The sequence below is a fragment of the Salvelinus sp. IW2-2015 genome, linkage group LG4q.1:29 (genome assembly GCF_002910315.2).
Source record: "Salvelinus sp. IW2-2015 linkage group LG4q.1:29, ASM291031v2, whole genome shotgun sequence".
NCBI lineage: Eukaryota > Metazoa > Chordata > Actinopteri > Salmoniformes > Salmonidae > Salvelinus > Salvelinus sp. IW2-2015.
The window spans coordinates 90,417,438-90,435,714 of NC_036842.1; the positions used below are offsets into that span (position 1 = coordinate 90,417,438).

The window sequence follows — 18,277 nt, forward strand, 5'->3', positions numbered from 1 at the left end:
CTTAGGATCTTCTCTTTGTGGTTAGTTAGGATTAAGATAGGGTTTGAAATCGGATTAGGATATGATTAAGATAGGGTTTAGTTAGGATTAAGATAGGGTTAGTTAGGATTAAGATAGGATTAAGATAGGGTTAGTTAGGATTAAGATAAGGTTAGTTAGGATAAGATAGGATTTAGATAGGATTAGATAGGGTTTAGTTAGGATTAAGATAGGTTTAGTTAGGATTAAGATAGGTTTTAGTTAGGATTAAAATAGGGTTTAGTTAAGATTAAGATATATTTAAGCGAAGTGGCATTCCCATAACTTTTCGTTATATTCTTATTTTTTCCCAGGTGTCTGATCAGATCTCAGTACGGATGTTGAGTCCGGTACCTGTACACCCTCAGCCTTAAGAGTCAGAATGAGATTGTCCAGCTCCCACTGTCCCCCTGCACAACATCACCCCAACTAAAGAAGCGGTGAGAAAACACTGTGATGATGAGATGATGATATATTAGAGCTTTTCAGGCTTAATTGTTGATGATGGCTGGTGATGGCCAAATCTGATTGGTAAACGGTTGCTGACTGGTGAATCTGATTGGTGAACGATTGGTGACTAGTGAATCTGATTGGTGAATGGTTGGTGATTGGTGAATCTGACTGGTGAACGGTTGGTGACTGGTGAATCTGATTGGTGAACGGTTGGTGACTAGTGAATCTGATTGGTGAACGGTTGGTGACTGGTGAATCTGACTGTGTGACGGTTGGTGACTAGTGAATCTGATTGGTGAACTGTTTGGATGACTAGTGAATCTGATTGGTGAATGGTTGGTGATTGGTGAATCTGACTGGTGAACGGTTGGTGACTGGTGAATCTGATTTGGTGAATCTGACTGGTGAACGGTTGGTGACTGGTGAATCTGATTGGTGAACGGTTGGTGACTGGTGAATCTAATTTTTGAACGGTTGGTGACTAGTGAATCTGATTGGTGAACGGTTGGTGACTAGTGAATCTGATTGGTGATTTGTATGAGTCACGTGCTGTCTTCCAGGCCTGTCTGCAGACTGAGGGGGCGTTCACCTCTCTGGCAGCCCAGGAGCTCTCCCTGAGTAAGAAGCACCAGAAGAACCAGGACCAGCCCATAGACAGCAAGAGGGTAAGACATTTTAAAGAGGATCTATCACATTTATTTAACTAAGAAGCTCCTTGAGAACCCATATTTTACAATAACGACCTGGCTAAGAGGACGTCAGTTAGGATTTAATCTCACTGAGTGGTGTTTCCAATGTCTGTACTAGTCTCTCTTGACCAACATTCAGACACAATAAGATTTTGATTATGAACCAGGTTTCAGTGCGTTCCAGTGAGGTGATGACCCGGGAGGTGGAGAAGCTGGAAGAACCCTGTCCCTTCAGGAGAGGAGGAGGACGGGCAGGACGAGAGCTGAAAAGACTCCAGAGAAGAATATGTAATATCCTGGACGACTGGCTGGAGTTCTACCGGGTCGCCACAGGTACAAATGGGTTTATTTAAATGTGTTTATTAGAGACATAATTATTCTCTTTTACAATAACAGGTCAAGGGTGAAGAGTTCCACTGGAGCTTTTTCTAAATCTTATATAAAGTACAGCATCATCAAAAGCTTTGTGATTACTTTCCGTTTCTTAGTTACATATGTCATCTTCTTTATWAAATTTTTACTTAACTAGGCAAGTCAGTTAAGAACAAATTATTATATACAATGATGGCCTACTCCGGCCCGATTGTGTGCCGCCCTACGGTACTCCCATTCACGGCCAGTTGTGATACAGCCCGGGATCGAACCAGGGTCTGTAGTGACACCTCTAGCACTGAGCTGCAGTGTCTTAGAGCGCTGCACCACACGGGAGCTCCTATCATATATAATAATATATACCATTTAGCAGATTTTTTTATCCAAAGTGACGGTCATGTGTGCATACATTTTACGCATCGTGGCCCCAGGAATCAAACTCACTATCCTGACGTTGCAAGCGTCATGTTCTACCAACTGAGCTACAGAGGACCACAAACCCACTATGAGTCTCCTTCATGAAGTCCTGACCATCTTCTGTTGCCCATCAGGTATCAAGTGCCCAGATATAGAGCGGATGTCTGATGGTCCAATGCGGCCCAGACTGAAGAGAGAGGGCCAGTCAGCAGCCCTGCCCTCCCTCCACCCCACCACAGGGCTGTCAGACAGTACCCGGGGTCTACCAGAGGGGGGAAGCACTGCGCTACTTGCCAGCACCAGACACCTGCCTCTGCCTGCACCTACAGATGTCCTCCTGCCAGGCTCCACCCACAAGTTGTCATGGTAACATGATGTGACTGATGTGTGTTGTTATAGAAAAAGAGGGATTTTGGATATCTTRGCTGCCAGATGAAAATCTCTTATTTCTAAAACAAACTTTTCATGAGATGTAAAAAAAAACAGCCATATTTTCCTATTAGCGAACATACAATTCTGAAACTTCAGAAGCTATTTTGAAAAAATAAATGTGGGTCCTAGAGTTCTGACATTTTCAGAGCACATTGAGGGGAGTTKCTGCTTTCAACACGTGAAACAATAAAATAAAATGGGGACTCACAAGGTTTTCATCCGACAGCGACGATATATAAATTAACAAATTGTTTGTGGACAATTATGTTCAGACTGAAGTCTTGATGATGATAATGATTCTGTTGATGATGAAGAGTATTATTGATTTGTCAACAGGACATTTTCTCCAAAGAAGCAGGGCAAGAAGGGCAGAGAGGAGCCCCTTCATTTCACACAGTCAGGGACCTTCAGAGTCCACAGCAACATCAGACTGGAGTAAGAACAGAACCCGAACCATACCTCTGTCACTGCCATACCTCTGTCACTACCATACCTCTGTCACTGCCAGACACAACTCTGCTTCTTCTTCTTCTTCTGACCCTAACAAGTACTACTTCCTCCCTTTCCTTCTGTCCTATGATGATAACCATGTTCTATTCTTTCCACCCCAGGTCTGTAGTGATCCCGAGATGCAGTCCGGAGCTCCGTCTCGCTGCCCAACTCCCCCACTACACATCCTCCAGTCCCTCCACCCCTTACCCCCTCTACAGCCCGTGTCCTGCCCAGCTCAGGGCCGCTCTCCTGGGGTTAGAGGGCCGGACTCGGAGGCTGTGTCGCTGTCGCTCCAGGACCATGCCAATCCTGACAGATCAGGAGTATGATGCCTTCATCTGGGGCCAGCCCCCCCACAGTGAACAGATCCTGGTGGTGTGTGTGACACACCCGCACCAGACCCCCCTCGCCCCTCACATCCCCTTGCTGCCCAATGAGGACATGCTGGAGCTGCTCTACGAGAGGATGAATAAGAACAGGACCATGCCATGCACTCAGGTTGATTTACATACATTCACATGAATAAGAACAGGACCATGCCATGCACTCAGGTTGATTTACACACATTTACATGAATAAGAACAGGACCATGCCATGCACTCAGGTTGATTTACATACATTTACATGAATAAGAACAGGACCATTTACATGGGGGTTGATTTACATACATTTACATGACAGTACATTCCATATCGGGACGTACAATGTATCCATATAATTCCACTCTTGAGATTACTAGGCGCTGACACACACACACACACACTTTTCATGCTTGACTTTGTCCTCATATTCAGAGTCAGCTGGACTCGTTCCGCCTGGTGAGGTATGAGCTGTCTACAGGGAAGACCTGCCCAGCTGCCCACAATGCACTGCTGCAGCAGAGACACAATGCCGCCCCTGGGATGTTTCTGGTCAGTTGATCAACAGCTGTCTCTCTCAGCCACGACCAGTTGGTCAACAGCTGTCTCTCTCTCCCACGACCAGAGTTGGTCAAGCAGCTGTCTCTCTCCTCAGCACGACCAGTTTGGTCTACAGCGTGTCTCTCTCTCAGTCCACGACCCAGTTGGTCAAACAGGCTGTCTCTTCTCTCAGCCACGACCAGTTGGTCTAGCAGCTGTCTCTTCTCAGCCACGGCCAGTTGGTCTACAAGCTGTCTCTCTATCTTTTCAGCCACAGCACCAAGTTGGTCAACAGCTGTCTCTCTCTCAGCCACGACTCAGTTGGTCAACAGCTGTCTCTCTCTCTCAGCCAAGAGCCAGTTGGTCAACAGCCTCTCTCTCCTCTCAGCCACGACCAGTTGGTCAACAGCTGTCTCTCTCTCAGCCACGACCAGTTGGTCAACAGCTGTCTCTCTCATCAGCCACGCGCCAGTGGTCAACAGCTGTCTCATCTCTCACACGACCAGTTGGTCAACAGCTGTCTCTCTCTTCCAGCCACGACCAGTTGGTCAACAGCTCTCTTCCTCAGCCACGACAGTTGGTCACAGCTGCTCTCTCACCCACCGACAAGTTGGTCAAAGCTGTCTTCGCTCTCAGGCCACAAACCAGTTGGTCTAACAAAGCTGTCATCTCGCTCTCAGCCACGACAAGTTGGTCTACAGCTGTCTCTCTCTCAGCCACGACCCCAGTTGGTCAAACAGCTGTCTCTCTCTCAGCCAACGACCAGTTGGTCTACAGCTGTCTCTCTATCTCTCTCAGCCACACCAGTTGGTCAACAGCTGTCTCTCTCTCAGCCACGACCAGTTTGGTCAACATCTGTCTCTCTCTCTCAGCCACGACCAGTTTGTCAACACTCTCTCTCTCTCAGCCACGACCAGTTGGTCACAGCTTGCTCTCTCTCTCAGCCACGACCAGTTGGTCAAACAGCTGTCTCTCTCTCTCAGCCACGACAGTTTGGTCACAGTCTGCTCTGCAGCTCTCAGGCCCACAACCAGTTTGGTCAACAGTTGTCACTCTCTCTCTCTCTCTCAGCCACGACCAGTTGGTCAACAGCTGTCTCTCTCTCTCAGCCACAACCAGTTGGTCAACAGCTGTCTCTCTCTCTCAGCCACGTCCAATTGGTCAACAGCTGTCTCTCTCAGCCACGACCAGTTGGTCAACAGCTGTCTCTCTCTCTCTCTCTCTCAGCCACGACAAGCTGTCTCTCTCACAGCCACGACTGCTTGGCTGTGGTCCGATTCACTAAAAACCCTTCTGCCCAATTGTTACTCGTACTAATACGCTCCCCCTCACGGATTTAAAATGAATGGACTGGTGGAAGTAATATGATGGAATCTCCCTAAGCTACAACCTTACTTGCACCAATCAGATGCTGTTAAAATCCATAAGATGGAGTGAATGAGTGCACACTTCTGAATGAGTGCACACTTCTGTGTGAAGGATCAGCACGTAGCCCTGATCTTATTCACCTGATATCCACATATTACTGTAGATGGCAGCAAAGAAACACTAATCCAAGAGCTTTGACATCATTATGAAACCAGCTTGGTCTTACTGTGAAGGAAGTTACCTTTTACAAGAACTTCAGTTATCCTTTTACTGCAGTGGGCTAAATCAGGGTCACACAGAGTGTCTCTTGGTAGTCAAACAAATCTACTTTGAAACAGAAGTATACACCTCACACACACGGTTATGGGCTTAAAAAAAGAAGACACCTGTACCATGTCAGATATAGAGTAGAAATGTATTACATTTTGAGTTTGCATTCAAATATTACACTTTATATACATCACAGAAGACTGAAATATAACAAAACTGTTTGACATAGAAACACCAGATTTTTGTCATGTTTTTTATAATAATCTTTATTAATTATGAAATTAAGACAAAATATTAATAACATTCCACCCATGAGGCCTCTAAGTCATTTGACTGCAGGAAAGGGCTACTTACTGAAAATGAGCCAACCTGGCTGGGCATGAAGGTAAGATAGTTTCACTCTGTCTGTCTATCTTCAATATGCTAATAACGTAACTGTCTTTAATAAAGACTCTTTGATGGATCTACTTACCAGAATTATAAATCAAAGTGGCACATAGTTATTTTGGCGTGGAACACTGCCGACACGTATGAGACGTTAGGTATATAGGCTTATAGACTTTCTCTTCTTCTCTTACCGTTTGCGTACAGGAACAGCCGCTGCTGTAGACTAACTACTGAAGAACAGGCTAGTCAGGTTCTTCTGTTGTAAACCTGAGACCAGGTTACCATATGAATGACTGACTGACATCTGGCTTGCCTAGATAGGATGAACCCTGGTTAAACCAGAGAAGGGAAACAATGGTGAGCTCAGCATTCAGGCTGGTTCAAATAGGCTGAATAAAAGACTTTAGGACAGATGGCGGGTCAGAACAGCGAGAAACAGAGGATTAGGATAAAGCTGTGRTGTTGAGTTACAGTCATTTTAAGTGGGTGTCATATTCAGATATTTTGACTTTTTTTGCTAATTTCCTTTGGAAACAATCATTATCAACAAGTCTCCGTCAGTCTATAAGATGTTTCTGTTTATTAATTCAACAGATGTACATCAGAGGGAAGCTGCTGTTCGCTGACTACATCTTCAACGGCTACAGCTGCTCAGTGAGGGACCTCCACAAGCAGATCTCTAAAACTAGAGGGGACTACAGACAGGGCCAMAGCCTGCCCTCAGACTACAAGTTCAGGTAAAAGCTACTGAAGTGATACTTACCTACTGCCATTGTGCCCTTCAGCAAGGCACTTGCACTTGCTAAACCCGTAACCTGCTCCAGGGACCAGGCTGCTGCTTCTTATGATCATATTTCACACGACTTCTGAGAAAATTAATTGAATTGAGTTGAACGGGAACAGTACTCTCTCTCCTGTGTTGGCAGTGCCCAGGTGAAGAGTCCAGCAGTTGGGGACCCACCTGGCCACCAGGGGGTTCAGAAAGTCCCTGATGGAGGAGAACATCTCTCTAGAACACCTGCCCTGTTTAGGAGAAGGGACAAGTCCCACTGATTGGCACGAGGAGACGAACACCTGCCCTGTTAGAGAAGGGACAAGTCCCTGATGGACGAAGAGACATCTCTCATAGAACACCTGCCCTGTTAGAGAAGGGAAAAGTCCCTGAAGGACGAAGAGACATCTCTCATAGAACACCTGCCCTGTTAGAGAAGGGACAAGTCCCAAACCAGTGAGCGGTATGTACATAAACCTAATACTCTGTGGTACAAGTATTACCCCCTGTTTCCTATAGTATCATTACTTAACGTTGTGATTGACCTCCTGTTCTCATACCACTTACCCAATATTGTGCTTGTGACACTGGTTTATCAACTATCACTACCTCATTCTTACCCAGACTGACAATAGTGCAGGGATTCTTGAAAGACGGGACAATCCCAACTTTGTATCCCCAGAATAGTTTTTCTGAATYTTAACAACATTTTAAATGCAAATTGATTTATATCAACTCTGTCAGACACCATATATGGTATTTTATTTTATGTTGTTTTGTTCAACAAGTGTTTTAAAGGCCTTGATTGTTTCATTCTAACATAGAGTTATTCAAAATATGTCATACAAATCTCCAAAAGTCTTTTTATTTTGGTTTATACCACTGTATAATGCTCCAGGGCTAATTTCATTAGCATTTTGGCATGTTTTTCTAGATTCAGAACATAAAATCAGATTTATAAACAGTATCTCTTACGGCTAGCACAGCAAGTACTTCAATAGTTTAAGCATATATTAAAGGACAATGACAAACATATTTGTTCTGAATATTTACCCCCCCCAAAAAAAACAATCTTAAGGGGGTTAGCAATCAGTGAAGGAATTGACAACAGATACTCAAAACAGACATGTTCTTGTCTTTTAAAAGTAAAAGTTCAAAACAAACATTTGCAAAATATGAAAAATTATTAATTTCACGATTTCCAACCAAATATAACCATTCTGTCAGATCTTTCAGCACTCTGACGGAGTTGACATTAAACAAAAATCTGACAAAGTTCACAAAATTGCTTATTTTCCTTCTTCATTCAAGTGGAATACAATTTTGTTTTTCCTCAGTTGCTTTATGACTCTAAAACCGAATTAAAATGAACTCATTTAAACCAACATCTATATTCTATCTTAATATCTCAGGGAGATGGAGTTGACAGGTTATGGTAGTGACCATGGTGATTTCAATATTGTTTGTTTAAATCAATCAAAAGTAGAGAACTTTACAGACCARGAATGGTCTTGTTGAACTACATGTAATGAGGACATGAATAAGGGGTCCTTATGTTATAGCTGGCCCTGCTCATTCCTGATTCATTTAGGATTTTAGTTGACCATTTCTGGGGGGAAACACAGCTTTTAGAAAAATATTCGCAAGTAAATATATTCGCAAAAAAACTGTGACACTTTTTGGGGAAGTTTTAAATTGTAATCTTTTGCACCGGACAAGAGCATTTTCTGTCAGAGAGCCCACATGGAAATTAATAAACAAATATAAATATATATTTMTATTTCCCTTTAAATGTAATTTGTTAAGTTCAAATGATTAAACAAAATGCTTTTTTTTCATGACATTTCCCTGCCAGACAAGGATTGTCCCAACTTTCAAGAATCCCTGAGTGACATCTATGTTTAAAAATGTCTAACACGTATTGTAAAGCTGACTTCTTTGTGTTCCAGGAAATTGACTCAGGGACCTGTGACATCATCGGTCACGTTAAAGAGAGACATCACTCTGCTAAAAGCCAAAAAGACTTCTGCTGCATCCTCACTGCCCGTACTCACACACTGAACAAAGGTCGGCTCATGTCAGAGCTGCAAGGTAAGGTCCTTTCTGGTGTCACAAGTCATCAGGAGACACTGGAGAAAAACCTCAACCAGAGCTGGGCTAGCTGGCTGGCTGGAGACAGACAGTCTGCTGGGAGAGAGGCACTAAGTCTAATATTAGATGCACTACACTGTAAATGTCATGGGAGATCTGTATTACATCCATAACTGTCTTGCTCACGTCTTGTTTTGACTGAGTTGAATTCAACGAAGCAATGCTACACATACTGTAAATCACAGCACTTTATAGAACTCGGTTGCGTCATGGAAAGATGTTCCTTATTTTTCTACGGTCTACAAATAAAGACTGTTGTCAATATGTGGGCTGTTGTTTCCATATGATCTGTCTTCATATCCTCCAGGAACAAATGAAAACTGTTTCAAAGTGGGGAAAAACCTAAATGATGATCTACTGTTATCTGTCTACCAGTACAATTYTATCAAACCCAGAGCTATCCCATTTCTTCCTGTTGTGACATCATACTGTTTCAGCTGAGAGAGACACTTCCTGACTGATAAAGTGACTGTGTATCAACCAATGATGAACAAGAGACTGGGAGAGAGAGAGAACTATGGGTGACTCAGTGTTGCCTAATGAGGATTTTTAGAATTGTTTATACTGTGGAATGTTCAGAGTGAGAAATATTCTGATGATAAGAGTGCTGACGTTAGTTTCTTACCCTACTTCCTCATAYAAATCGGTGACCTGGCAAATGAACTCCCACGCATTCCTTCATTTTCCACTAAACTCAGTTATTTACTGGCTTTAATTAGCACTGGTGACAGAGAGAAATGTTCAATTTAAGCACAGCATGTGATGCTGAAATGTACATGAAATATTTCAAAAAAGTTTGTGGGCTATTATTTGTATTATTGACCAGTGGTATGAGCTATGATGACAAATATCAAGCTTCAACTACATCTAGTCTATTATTAATGATGATGACATTGTGGTCATGTATAACAAATGAAATGTGTGTACGTAAGGGCCTTGACTTTACCCCAAGTCATGGGACTCAATCTTCCATAATTATTTTGCACCTACAGACTGCCAGATGTTGAATGTATTTGATTTGTGGAGTTAAATGGGAAATCTGAAGTTGCTACCAAACCTGGAATAACTATAGTTTTAATCATGTTTTGTGGAATGTAACTATAGTTACTTTGGAGGTGACTACAATTATTTGAATACAGATCCCAGAAAAGGCATTTGAAAATAGATCTAAGAAAGTAAAAAAAAAAATTGAAAACAGATCTGTGAAAGCAACTACTAAATTTAAAAAATATATATTTGAATACAGATTTTAACTAATGGGAGGGTTGTATCTGGAACAGAAACGATCGGATTGGCTGCCTTCGACTAAAGGGAGGGTTGTATCTGGAACAGAAATGATTGGATTCAATTAAAGGCAGGGCTGTAGGAGGAACTGCATGTTGCAGATAGAAATAGAACGAATAGAGCAAACACAATCTCCTATTCTATTCCAGTCTATCTGATAGTCATATTTGATTCACACAATAGATTTCTATCGGAACTGTAACGGCTCTCGTTGGTGGTGGAAAGAGTAGACCAAGGCGCAGCGTGGAAAGTGTTCATGATTTTAATTCATTAAACACTCAAACAAAATAACGAAAACGAAAACACACAGTTCTGTCAGGCAACAGTAACTAAACAGAAAACAAGATCCCACAACCTAATGGTGGGAAAAAGGGCTGCCTAAATATGATCCCCAATCAGAGACAACGATAGACAGCTGGCTGTGATTGGGAACCACACTCGGCCAAAAACAAAGACACAGAAAACATAGAATTTCCCACCCGAGTCACACCCTGACCTAACCAAGTCTCTAAGACCTTTCCACACCTGGATTGTACACTATTTGCACATTATTATTTTTTTAAATTAAAGTTGGTTGTTGACTTTTGATAGACAGACATTTTCATGTCTTGCCATACATTTTCAAGCTGATTTAAGTCAAAACTGTAACTAGGCCACTCAGGAACATTCACTGTCTTCTTGGTAAGCAACTCCAGTGTATACCTTGTGTTTAAGTTTATTGTTCTGCTGAAAGGTGAATTTGTCTCCCAGTGTCTGTTGGAAAGCAGACTGAACCAGGTGTTCCTCTAGGATTTTGCCTGTGCTTAGCTCCCTAGTCCTTGCCGATGACAAGCATACCCATAACATGATGCAGCCACCACCATGCTTGAAAATATGAAGAGTGGTACTCAGTGATGTGTTGGATTTGCKYCAAACATAAGGCTTTGTATTCAGGACATAAAGTTAATTCCTTTGCCAATTTTTTGCAGGTTTACCTTTGTGCCTTGTTGCAAACAGGATGCATGGTTTGGAATATTTTTTTTCTGTACTGACTTCCTTCTTTTCARTCTGTCATTTAGGTTATTATTGTGGTGTAACTACAATGTTGTTGATCCATCCTCAGTTTTCTCCCATCACAGCCATTAAACTCTGTAACTGTTCTAAAGCCACCATTGACCTCATGGTGAAATCCCTGAGGGGTTTCCTTCCTCTCCGGCAACTGAGTTAGGAAGGACGCCTGTATCTTTGTAGTGACTGGGGTGTATTGATACACCATACAAAGTGTCCCGGTCTAGAATAAGTGTCCTTCTTTGTGAGGCATTGGAAAATCTCCGTTGTGTTTGTGGTTGAATCTGTGTTTGAAATTGTTAAACACTATTATTGAACACAGAGTGAGTCCATGCAACTTATTATGTAACTTTATTAAGTACATTTTTACTCCTGAACTTATTTAGACTTAACAAAGTTGTTGAATACTTATTGACTCAAGACATTTCAGCTTTTCATTTTTAATGAATTGGTAAAAAATGTCCCCCCCAAAAATAATTCCACTTTGACATTATGGGGTATTGTGTGTAGGCCAGTGACACAAAATGTCAATGTAATCCATTTTATATTCAGGCTGTAACACAACAAAGTGTGGAAAAAGTCAAAGGGTGTGAATACTTTCTGAAGGCAATGTAATTGTAGGTTATATGCTATATAAAGATGAATATCTGAGAGCCTTCCAAACCATCTGCTAATGATCATATATTTACACTAATTTAACTAATTGTTGTAGTTTTAGGTTCTTTTTCTGAGACCTGTATTTGAATATCAATGACAAATAGTTTCCTTTTAGGTGAAACTCTATAATAAAAAGAGATTTGACTACCTCCACTATTTTGAAAAGTTGGTATATTCAATAAACGACCAAAAATGACTATTTTCTCCACAGGTCAGCCTGCTACATACATTTTTGGACTTATAAATGAAGGATATGTACCCATGGATTCTTGACGAATATAACTTAGGAAAATGCCGCATGATCTTAGTTAAACTGTCCTCATGATCTTAGTTCAACTGTCCTACCCCATCAGAACCCAAAATATAAGCTGGTTTTACTCCAATGTTTATAAACAAAGTAAATGTAAACAAACAATATATAGCCTCAGAACACGGTTAAGACTGTAATTGTGATATCATGGATGGTCAGTCCTCGCATCCATAGTTGTCAATGAATTTGTGAGTAGTTTCATTTCTTCAGCCCAATCACTCAGCTTTTTAACAGAAACAAGGGCGGGACAACATTTAGTTTTTGTTTCAAGTGCTGATTGGTGCTTTGAGAGACCCCTAGTGGACATGGTGTGAATGACCAGCAATAAACTCATCACAAGTTGATAACATCGGGGTGGATCAGTGCATCGCGACTGTTGCCAGTTCAAGATCAAATGTGGAAATATAACGTCATCTTTAAAGGGCAGATCGCAAGATTAATTACAAAGTTTTGACGCCACACTTGAGTGTTGACAATGGGTCTCAAGGAAGAATGAAGAAAGCCAGCGGTTTCCCTGGGTTGAGTTGAAAGGTTTTGAGAAGCCGGAGGAGTGTGATTGTGCGGCAGGATTCATCGTCAAGAGCGCAGGTTTGTTGACTGGCACAAAGTTGATGAGAAGTGTCAATCGATGTCGTTTGGGTTGTCGAATTTGTAAAGCAAGCTTCATTTACCTGTGTAGAGAATAGACATTACACAAACCTATACATATTAGTTTAATATTGTTATTTAAACAATGATACATTTATTAAAATCTATTTTATTTGGTATAAAGTAATAATTGGAGCTGTTTGGTGGCTCCAATACACTCGTCTAGTGTTGATTGTCGTCGTGCCTGGAGCATTGGATTGGTCCAATTGACCTAAGAATGGATCTAGACTAGAGGGAATTTCCACCATATTTCTTACATCAGTCAGTTTCTTTTAAATCCACAAAGAAAAGTGAGCAAGTGCACATTTAGGGCAGACTGGTAGAGAATTGGGACACAGTTACTCTGTCTACGTGACCACTCAGCAGTCACACTGACCAGGCACCAGCTCCATACTCCCCCTCATAGTAATTCCTACCGCTGCTTTGTTGGCTGGGCCATTAATATGATTACTGTACTGTTGAGGTGTGTGTGTGTGTGTGTGTGTGTGTGTGTGTGTGTGTGTGTGTGTGTGTGTGTGTGTGTGTGTGTGTGTGTGGAAAACAACAGTCATGTGATATGCCTGGTATTTCAAACCCACTGAGTGGTGTTGTGGTACTTGGTGAAGGGCCTATTTGATCGTCAGGACACACACAAAACCTGTTAACCTTTACAACAGGACTGACCTTTTTCTCCTCTTTCACCCAGCATCTGTCTGCCTTTTCAGAGCATTTAAATGTTTAATGGATTATTATTTTACAGTTTCAGTCTTTTCTTATACTTGAATTAATCTTGAGAATTTTACCTTTTTTACTTTCATTTATGAGTGCTTGATGTGTTGAGGATGGAGCCCCTTTCTGTCTATTTCTAACACCCGTTTCTTCATCTCTCCCTCACTCGCTCTCTCCAGGCATGCAGAAACCACCAGTTGCCCCCAAACCAAAGAATGCCCAGCCGCAGAGGCCAGGGCCCTCCCCCTCCTCGACCCCCAAAAGAGATGTCCTCTCTCAGGCTTCCCTCTGTACACCAAAGACGATTAAACCAGCTCTGGCCCCTAAACCACCATGCCTACCCAAACCATGCCTCATCACTTCTGTGGAGTCCAAACCACCACGCTTACCCAAACCATGCCTCCCCGCCGCTATGGAGTCCAAACCTCTTTCCTCAAAGACTGTCCATCACCATCAGACTTATTCTCAGAGACCATCAGAGATGTCTACAAGTATAGGTCTTCTAAAGTCCAGGAATACAGTACCTGATTGGGATTATATTATTCCTACCTGTCTGTGTAGCCAGAAGAACTGTCTGTGTAGCCAGAAGAACTGTCTGTGTAGCCAGAAGAACTGTCTGTGTAGCCAGAAGAACTGTCTGTGTAGCCAGAAGAACTGTCTGTGTAGCCAGAAGAACTGTCTGTGTGTTGGGAACAGTATCACGGATACAGTGATCACGGATACAGTGATTAACACAATTCATAAGGACTTGAAAACATTGCATAACAATGGCAAAACGGAGGAATCTAGAATAAAGCCTGTTCCCAGATCTCAATCTGGAGAGAACAAAGGGGTCAACAACAACAAGAGGAAAGCAGTCAACAACAACACTCTACCAGACATTTGCGTACAGGTTGTGTTGCTGTCCACCAATAACCACCTCTTAAACCCGAAACAGAACCTCAACTCAGACATTGTGACGCCATCATCACGCCCTGACATAAAGCGCCCTCTTCCTCAGAGAACGCATAGCAATGAAACCAACGGTAACGTCGTCGCCACCTCCTCTAATGCCATTGGTCACGGAGAACAGGAAGATCCCACCAGCTCCACAGGGATTGTCAGAGACACTGGCACATCCAATCAAAACCCAGCTGCCCCTAGGAAGCCCCTCCCTGTCCCAGTACCACGGAAACCCAGGAAGTCTGCTCTGGTTGGACAGGAAGTCCCAGAGGAGGGGAGGCAAGGGAGGGAAACGACTGTCAGAAAGGTGTCACTGGAGAGGAAGAGCAGCCCAACTCTGTCTGTCAACGCACCTGCTTCTCGGGCACACAACATTGCAGAAAGTCCTGCCAGTACAAATGATAGCTGGGAGGGTCTCCCATCCTCCAGGACACCCGGCCTGCCACCTGTTCCTGCTCCTCCTCCCAGAAAGGAAGCCTTTCTTTCTGAACCTGAGAGAGGAGCACCGACCTCCTCTGCCACCTCCTCTCAGCACCTCCTCCCCACCTCCTCCCCTCTGCACCTCCTCTCCTCCTCTCAGCACCTCCTCCCCACCTCCTCCCCTCTGCACCTCCTCCCCTCCTCTTCCTGTCTACACCTCCCTCAGGATGTAGAGGAGGAAGAGCTGAGATGGGTGGATGACGGTGTCTATGAACTGGAGTGTTCAGTGGACAAGGAAGAGGAGGAGGAAGGGAGGAATGAAGAGGAGGAGATCCATGGTGAGATTAGTTGTCATCCTCTCTCAACCAGTCTTTCCAACCAGCTGGAGCTCAGCTCCAACTGCCACTTTCCCCTCACCTTAACAACCACAGGGAGTTACAAAGAAAACGCGAGTGCTCTAAACAAGATGGCCGGCTTCCCCAAGAAACCGCAGAGACGCAGCTCCCCAGCAGCAAGGGTACTGAAGAATGYACTGTCAGAAGAGAGAGAAGTGGCGGAACGAAAGACTTCCGATAGTGACGATGATGGAGGTGCCCTCACCAAGGCCACGAAAGCTATGAGAAAGCTCCCTGCAACCCCAGGAGAGGATAAACCAAAAAGGAACAGCATCTTTCAGACGCTGGTGTCTCCTGTATCCCGTAAGAGGAGCACGGACAACACACAGACAAAGGGCAGCTCGCCAACAGATGAAACGCTGTCACCATCCAAGCCCTTCAGCCTGGGGAAACAGAAGGCCAAGTCCTTCTCCTCTGCCGACCTGACCCCTTCTGAGGGACAGAAACGGAACTCTTTCCGGAGGCTTCTCGATCTGAAACTCTCTGTCAAGATGCTGCCCAAGCTGCTAACCAAGGGAGGCCAGTCTCTAGACAGCACTGCAGCTGAGGCAGAACAATATGGGGATGATGTATTCCAAGACAGTGGCGTCTGTTTCCAGGAACGCCTGGGCATTCGGGTGGGGGACGCCCACAAGTTCTCCTGTCCCCAGCTGGGGGTGATCGGGGTTGGGGCGGAGCAGAGCGTGGACGGGGATGAGATCCACTACCCCGGAGCGGAGCAGGCTGTGGAGTATGAAAATGTACCCTATTACGAGGCGATACCTGATTATTTTAACCAGCCTGTTGGACTAGGATTACGGGGGAGTGAGCTGGGGGTGGGTACACCACCGGACCAGTCGGAGTGCCACAACCACCTGTATGATAATGCCAATATCTACGAGGAACAGGAGCCGTACCATCCCCTGAAGAGATGCAGTGAACAGCACAGCAGCACGGAGAGGTATTCATTCTTCTTATTGTCTGGGGAGGAAGACTAGTACTAAAGCCTGTTCTGTCTCAGCATAGGTTGGTGGTTATTCAAATCAAAGTTTATTTGTCACGTGCGCCGAATACAACAGGTGTAGTAGACCTTACAGTGAAATGCTTACTTACAGGCTCTAACCAATAGTGCAAAAAAAAACGTATTAGGTGAACAATAGGTAAGTAAAGAAATAAACCAACAGTAAAAAGACAGGCTATATACATTCTTGTATGTCTTATGAAAAGTAGTTCCATACAAAAGGGGGGGGGGCGATTCGAATATTATTCTCAATAAATCAAAGTCTTCAGGTGAAAAATATCACCTGAAAAGCAGGGCTTTGTGGGAGTGATTCAGAGTCATGACAGACTAAGGGGAAGTATGCTCAGTATGTAGTGTTAATGGAAACTTCAGTCTGGTGAGCTGGCACTAGATTGGCACTAAAGCATGTTCGGGAGTGACACATCTTTCAGAGATTCACCAAAATATCCAGCTGCTGTGAGTTTAGTGTAATGAGGGATGTTGTTTGATGACCCTTCCCTCAGAAACATAAGCAACATTTCCGTACATTTACATTTTTGTGACAGTTACTTAGAGACTATAGTCCTGCATCACTGTCTCACTCTTTTAGAGGTTTGTTGTGACCATTTTACCATCTAGGTCTATTCTGTGCAGACTTTAAAGGTATGGTATCAGTGTTATCGGTACCTCAACGACCGGCACTAAAAATGGCCTGACTAAAAATCAGTTGCCGTTTGAAAAATGTTTACTGTGTTCTGTGCCTTGAACCAATGGCTCAGTGTTTAAGTCAGTGCTGCTCACTTCTACAAAACAGCCATAGAAGCATCTCTACTGTAAACAGGGTATATTGCCTCAGGATGCACAGAGAAGGAGACTACATCAGGTAGCCATTTGCTGTGGCCCAGTTCTAAACAAATCCTACCAGCCCCTGTCAAGAGTTCTGCCTAGCCTTTTGCTAGGGGTTAGGATTAGGGTAGAGTTACCGGTTTGGAACCGGGGCTGTCTAATGCTTGGGTTGACCTGTGGCTTACACCTTTCATTTCCTTAAGTTCAAGCAGCTAGGAGTAGGGAGGAGTGACTGGTTTGGATAAGTCCTTTGTTGTGTTTGGGTTGGCAGCAGAGGTGGCATCTAGCCAAATCCCTCAACTGACCCAAGGCATTGCTTTTTGTCTTGCTCTTTTATGTTGAATTGTGTGTGTGAAGGATTGACTAGTAAAATGTGTTTTCCCTGGTCGGTCTCTATTTAATGTGTGTACTGTGTGGTCGCTGCAGGGCATGATGGAATACTACTGGACATGATGATGATTCTTCAGTTAAAAAGACCCCCCCCTCCTTGATTAATGATATGCTTACTCAGGCGTTTTACTAATCTCACTTTGTTACTAATCTCACTTCCCCAGTTCCCTTCTCTCCCTCTTTCACATGTATACACTTTAAGGTTACACTCTGTTTTCCCACCCCTTCTTTCCCATAAGTGTGAGACTGTGAGTTTCAGGATGTTTCTGCAGGTGTGTCTGTTCCTACTGATCATCTCTTGTTCCAACAGGAGTTCTATAGATGAGGATGTTGGCCCGCTAGATGGTCAGTCGGATGAGGACGTCATGGTTCAGAGTTCGGATGAAGAGGATGATGAGAGTTCCTCCTCTAGCAAAGGAGAACCTGAGAAGCCTGAGGAGCCTGAGGAGAGGGAGGTGAGACACTGAGAAGCCTGGGGAGAGGGAGGTGAGACACTGAGAAGCCTGGGGAGAGGGAGGTGAGACACTGAGAAGCCTGTTCTCTCCTGGGAGAGGGGAGGTGGGAACTTGAGAAACCTGGGGAGAGGAGGGTGAGACACTTGAGCACGCCCTGAGGAGAGGGAGGTGAGACACTGAGAAGCCCTAGGAGAAGGAGGTGAGACAACTGAGAGAGGGAGGTGAGACACTGAGAAGCCTGGAGGAGAGGGAGGTGAGACCACTGAGAAGCCTGGGGGAGGGAGGGAGACACTGAGAAGCTGAGGAGAGGGAGGTGAGACACGAGAGAGGAGGAGACCTGAGAAGCCTGGGGAGAGGAGGTGAGACACTGAGAAGCCTGAGGAGAGGGAGGTGAGGCGCTGAGAGAGAGAGGTGAGCGCTGAGAAGCTGAGGAAGGGAGTGAGACTGAGAGAGGGGAGTGGGAGAGCACTGACGGC

At 44.0% G+C, this 18,277-nt stretch overlaps 3 protein-coding genes and 1 long non-coding RNA gene across 4 annotated transcripts in view; all 4 read left to right on the forward strand.

Moving 5' to 3' along the window:
* LOC111962799 (uncharacterized) overlaps positions 1 to 392 on the forward strand; it is an 8,169-nt gene extending 7,777 nt beyond the window's left edge. Inside the window, exon 9 of the mRNA XM_023986124.2 lies at positions 333 to 392. Within this exon, the coding sequence (XP_023841892.1) occupies positions 333 to 392 (60 nt within the window). The remainder of the gene's footprint in view (positions 1 to 332) is intronic.
* A 130-nt stretch (positions 393 to 522) lies between these two features.
* LOC111961062 (uncharacterized) lies at positions 523 to 6,850 on the forward strand. Its single transcript, XM_023983186.1, has 9 exons — positions 523 to 529; positions 988 to 1,136; positions 1,328 to 1,493; positions 2,084 to 2,315; positions 2,718 to 2,816; positions 2,993 to 3,371; positions 3,668 to 3,784; positions 6,392 to 6,534; positions 6,724 to 6,850. Exons 1-9 carry the CDS (start codon positions 523 to 525, stop codon positions 6,848 to 6,850), a joined length of 1,419 nt encoding a protein of 472 aa, XP_023838954.1.
* A 21-nt stretch (positions 6,851 to 6,871) lies between these two features.
* On the forward strand, positions 6,872 to 9,383 carry LOC111961206 (uncharacterized). Its single transcript, XR_002876979.1, has 2 exons — positions 6,872 to 7,032; positions 8,519 to 9,383. It is a non-coding gene; the product is annotated as an uncharacterized lncRNA (long non-coding RNA).
* A 2,979-nt stretch (positions 9,384 to 12,362) lies between these two features.
* The window catches only part of LOC111962800 (FYVE, RhoGEF and PH domain-containing protein 6-like), a 27,225-nt gene continuing 21,310 nt past the window's right edge, over positions 12,363 to 18,277 (forward strand). Inside the window, exons 1-3 of the mRNA XM_023986126.2 lie at positions 12,363 to 12,606; positions 13,554 to 16,071; positions 17,657 to 17,801. Of these exons, the coding sequence (XP_023841894.1) occupies positions 13,556 to 16,071; positions 17,657 to 17,801 (2,661 nt within the window). The 5' untranslated portion in view covers positions 12,363 to 12,606; positions 13,554 to 13,555. The remainder of the gene's footprint in view (positions 12,607 to 13,553; positions 16,072 to 17,656; positions 17,802 to 18,277) is intronic.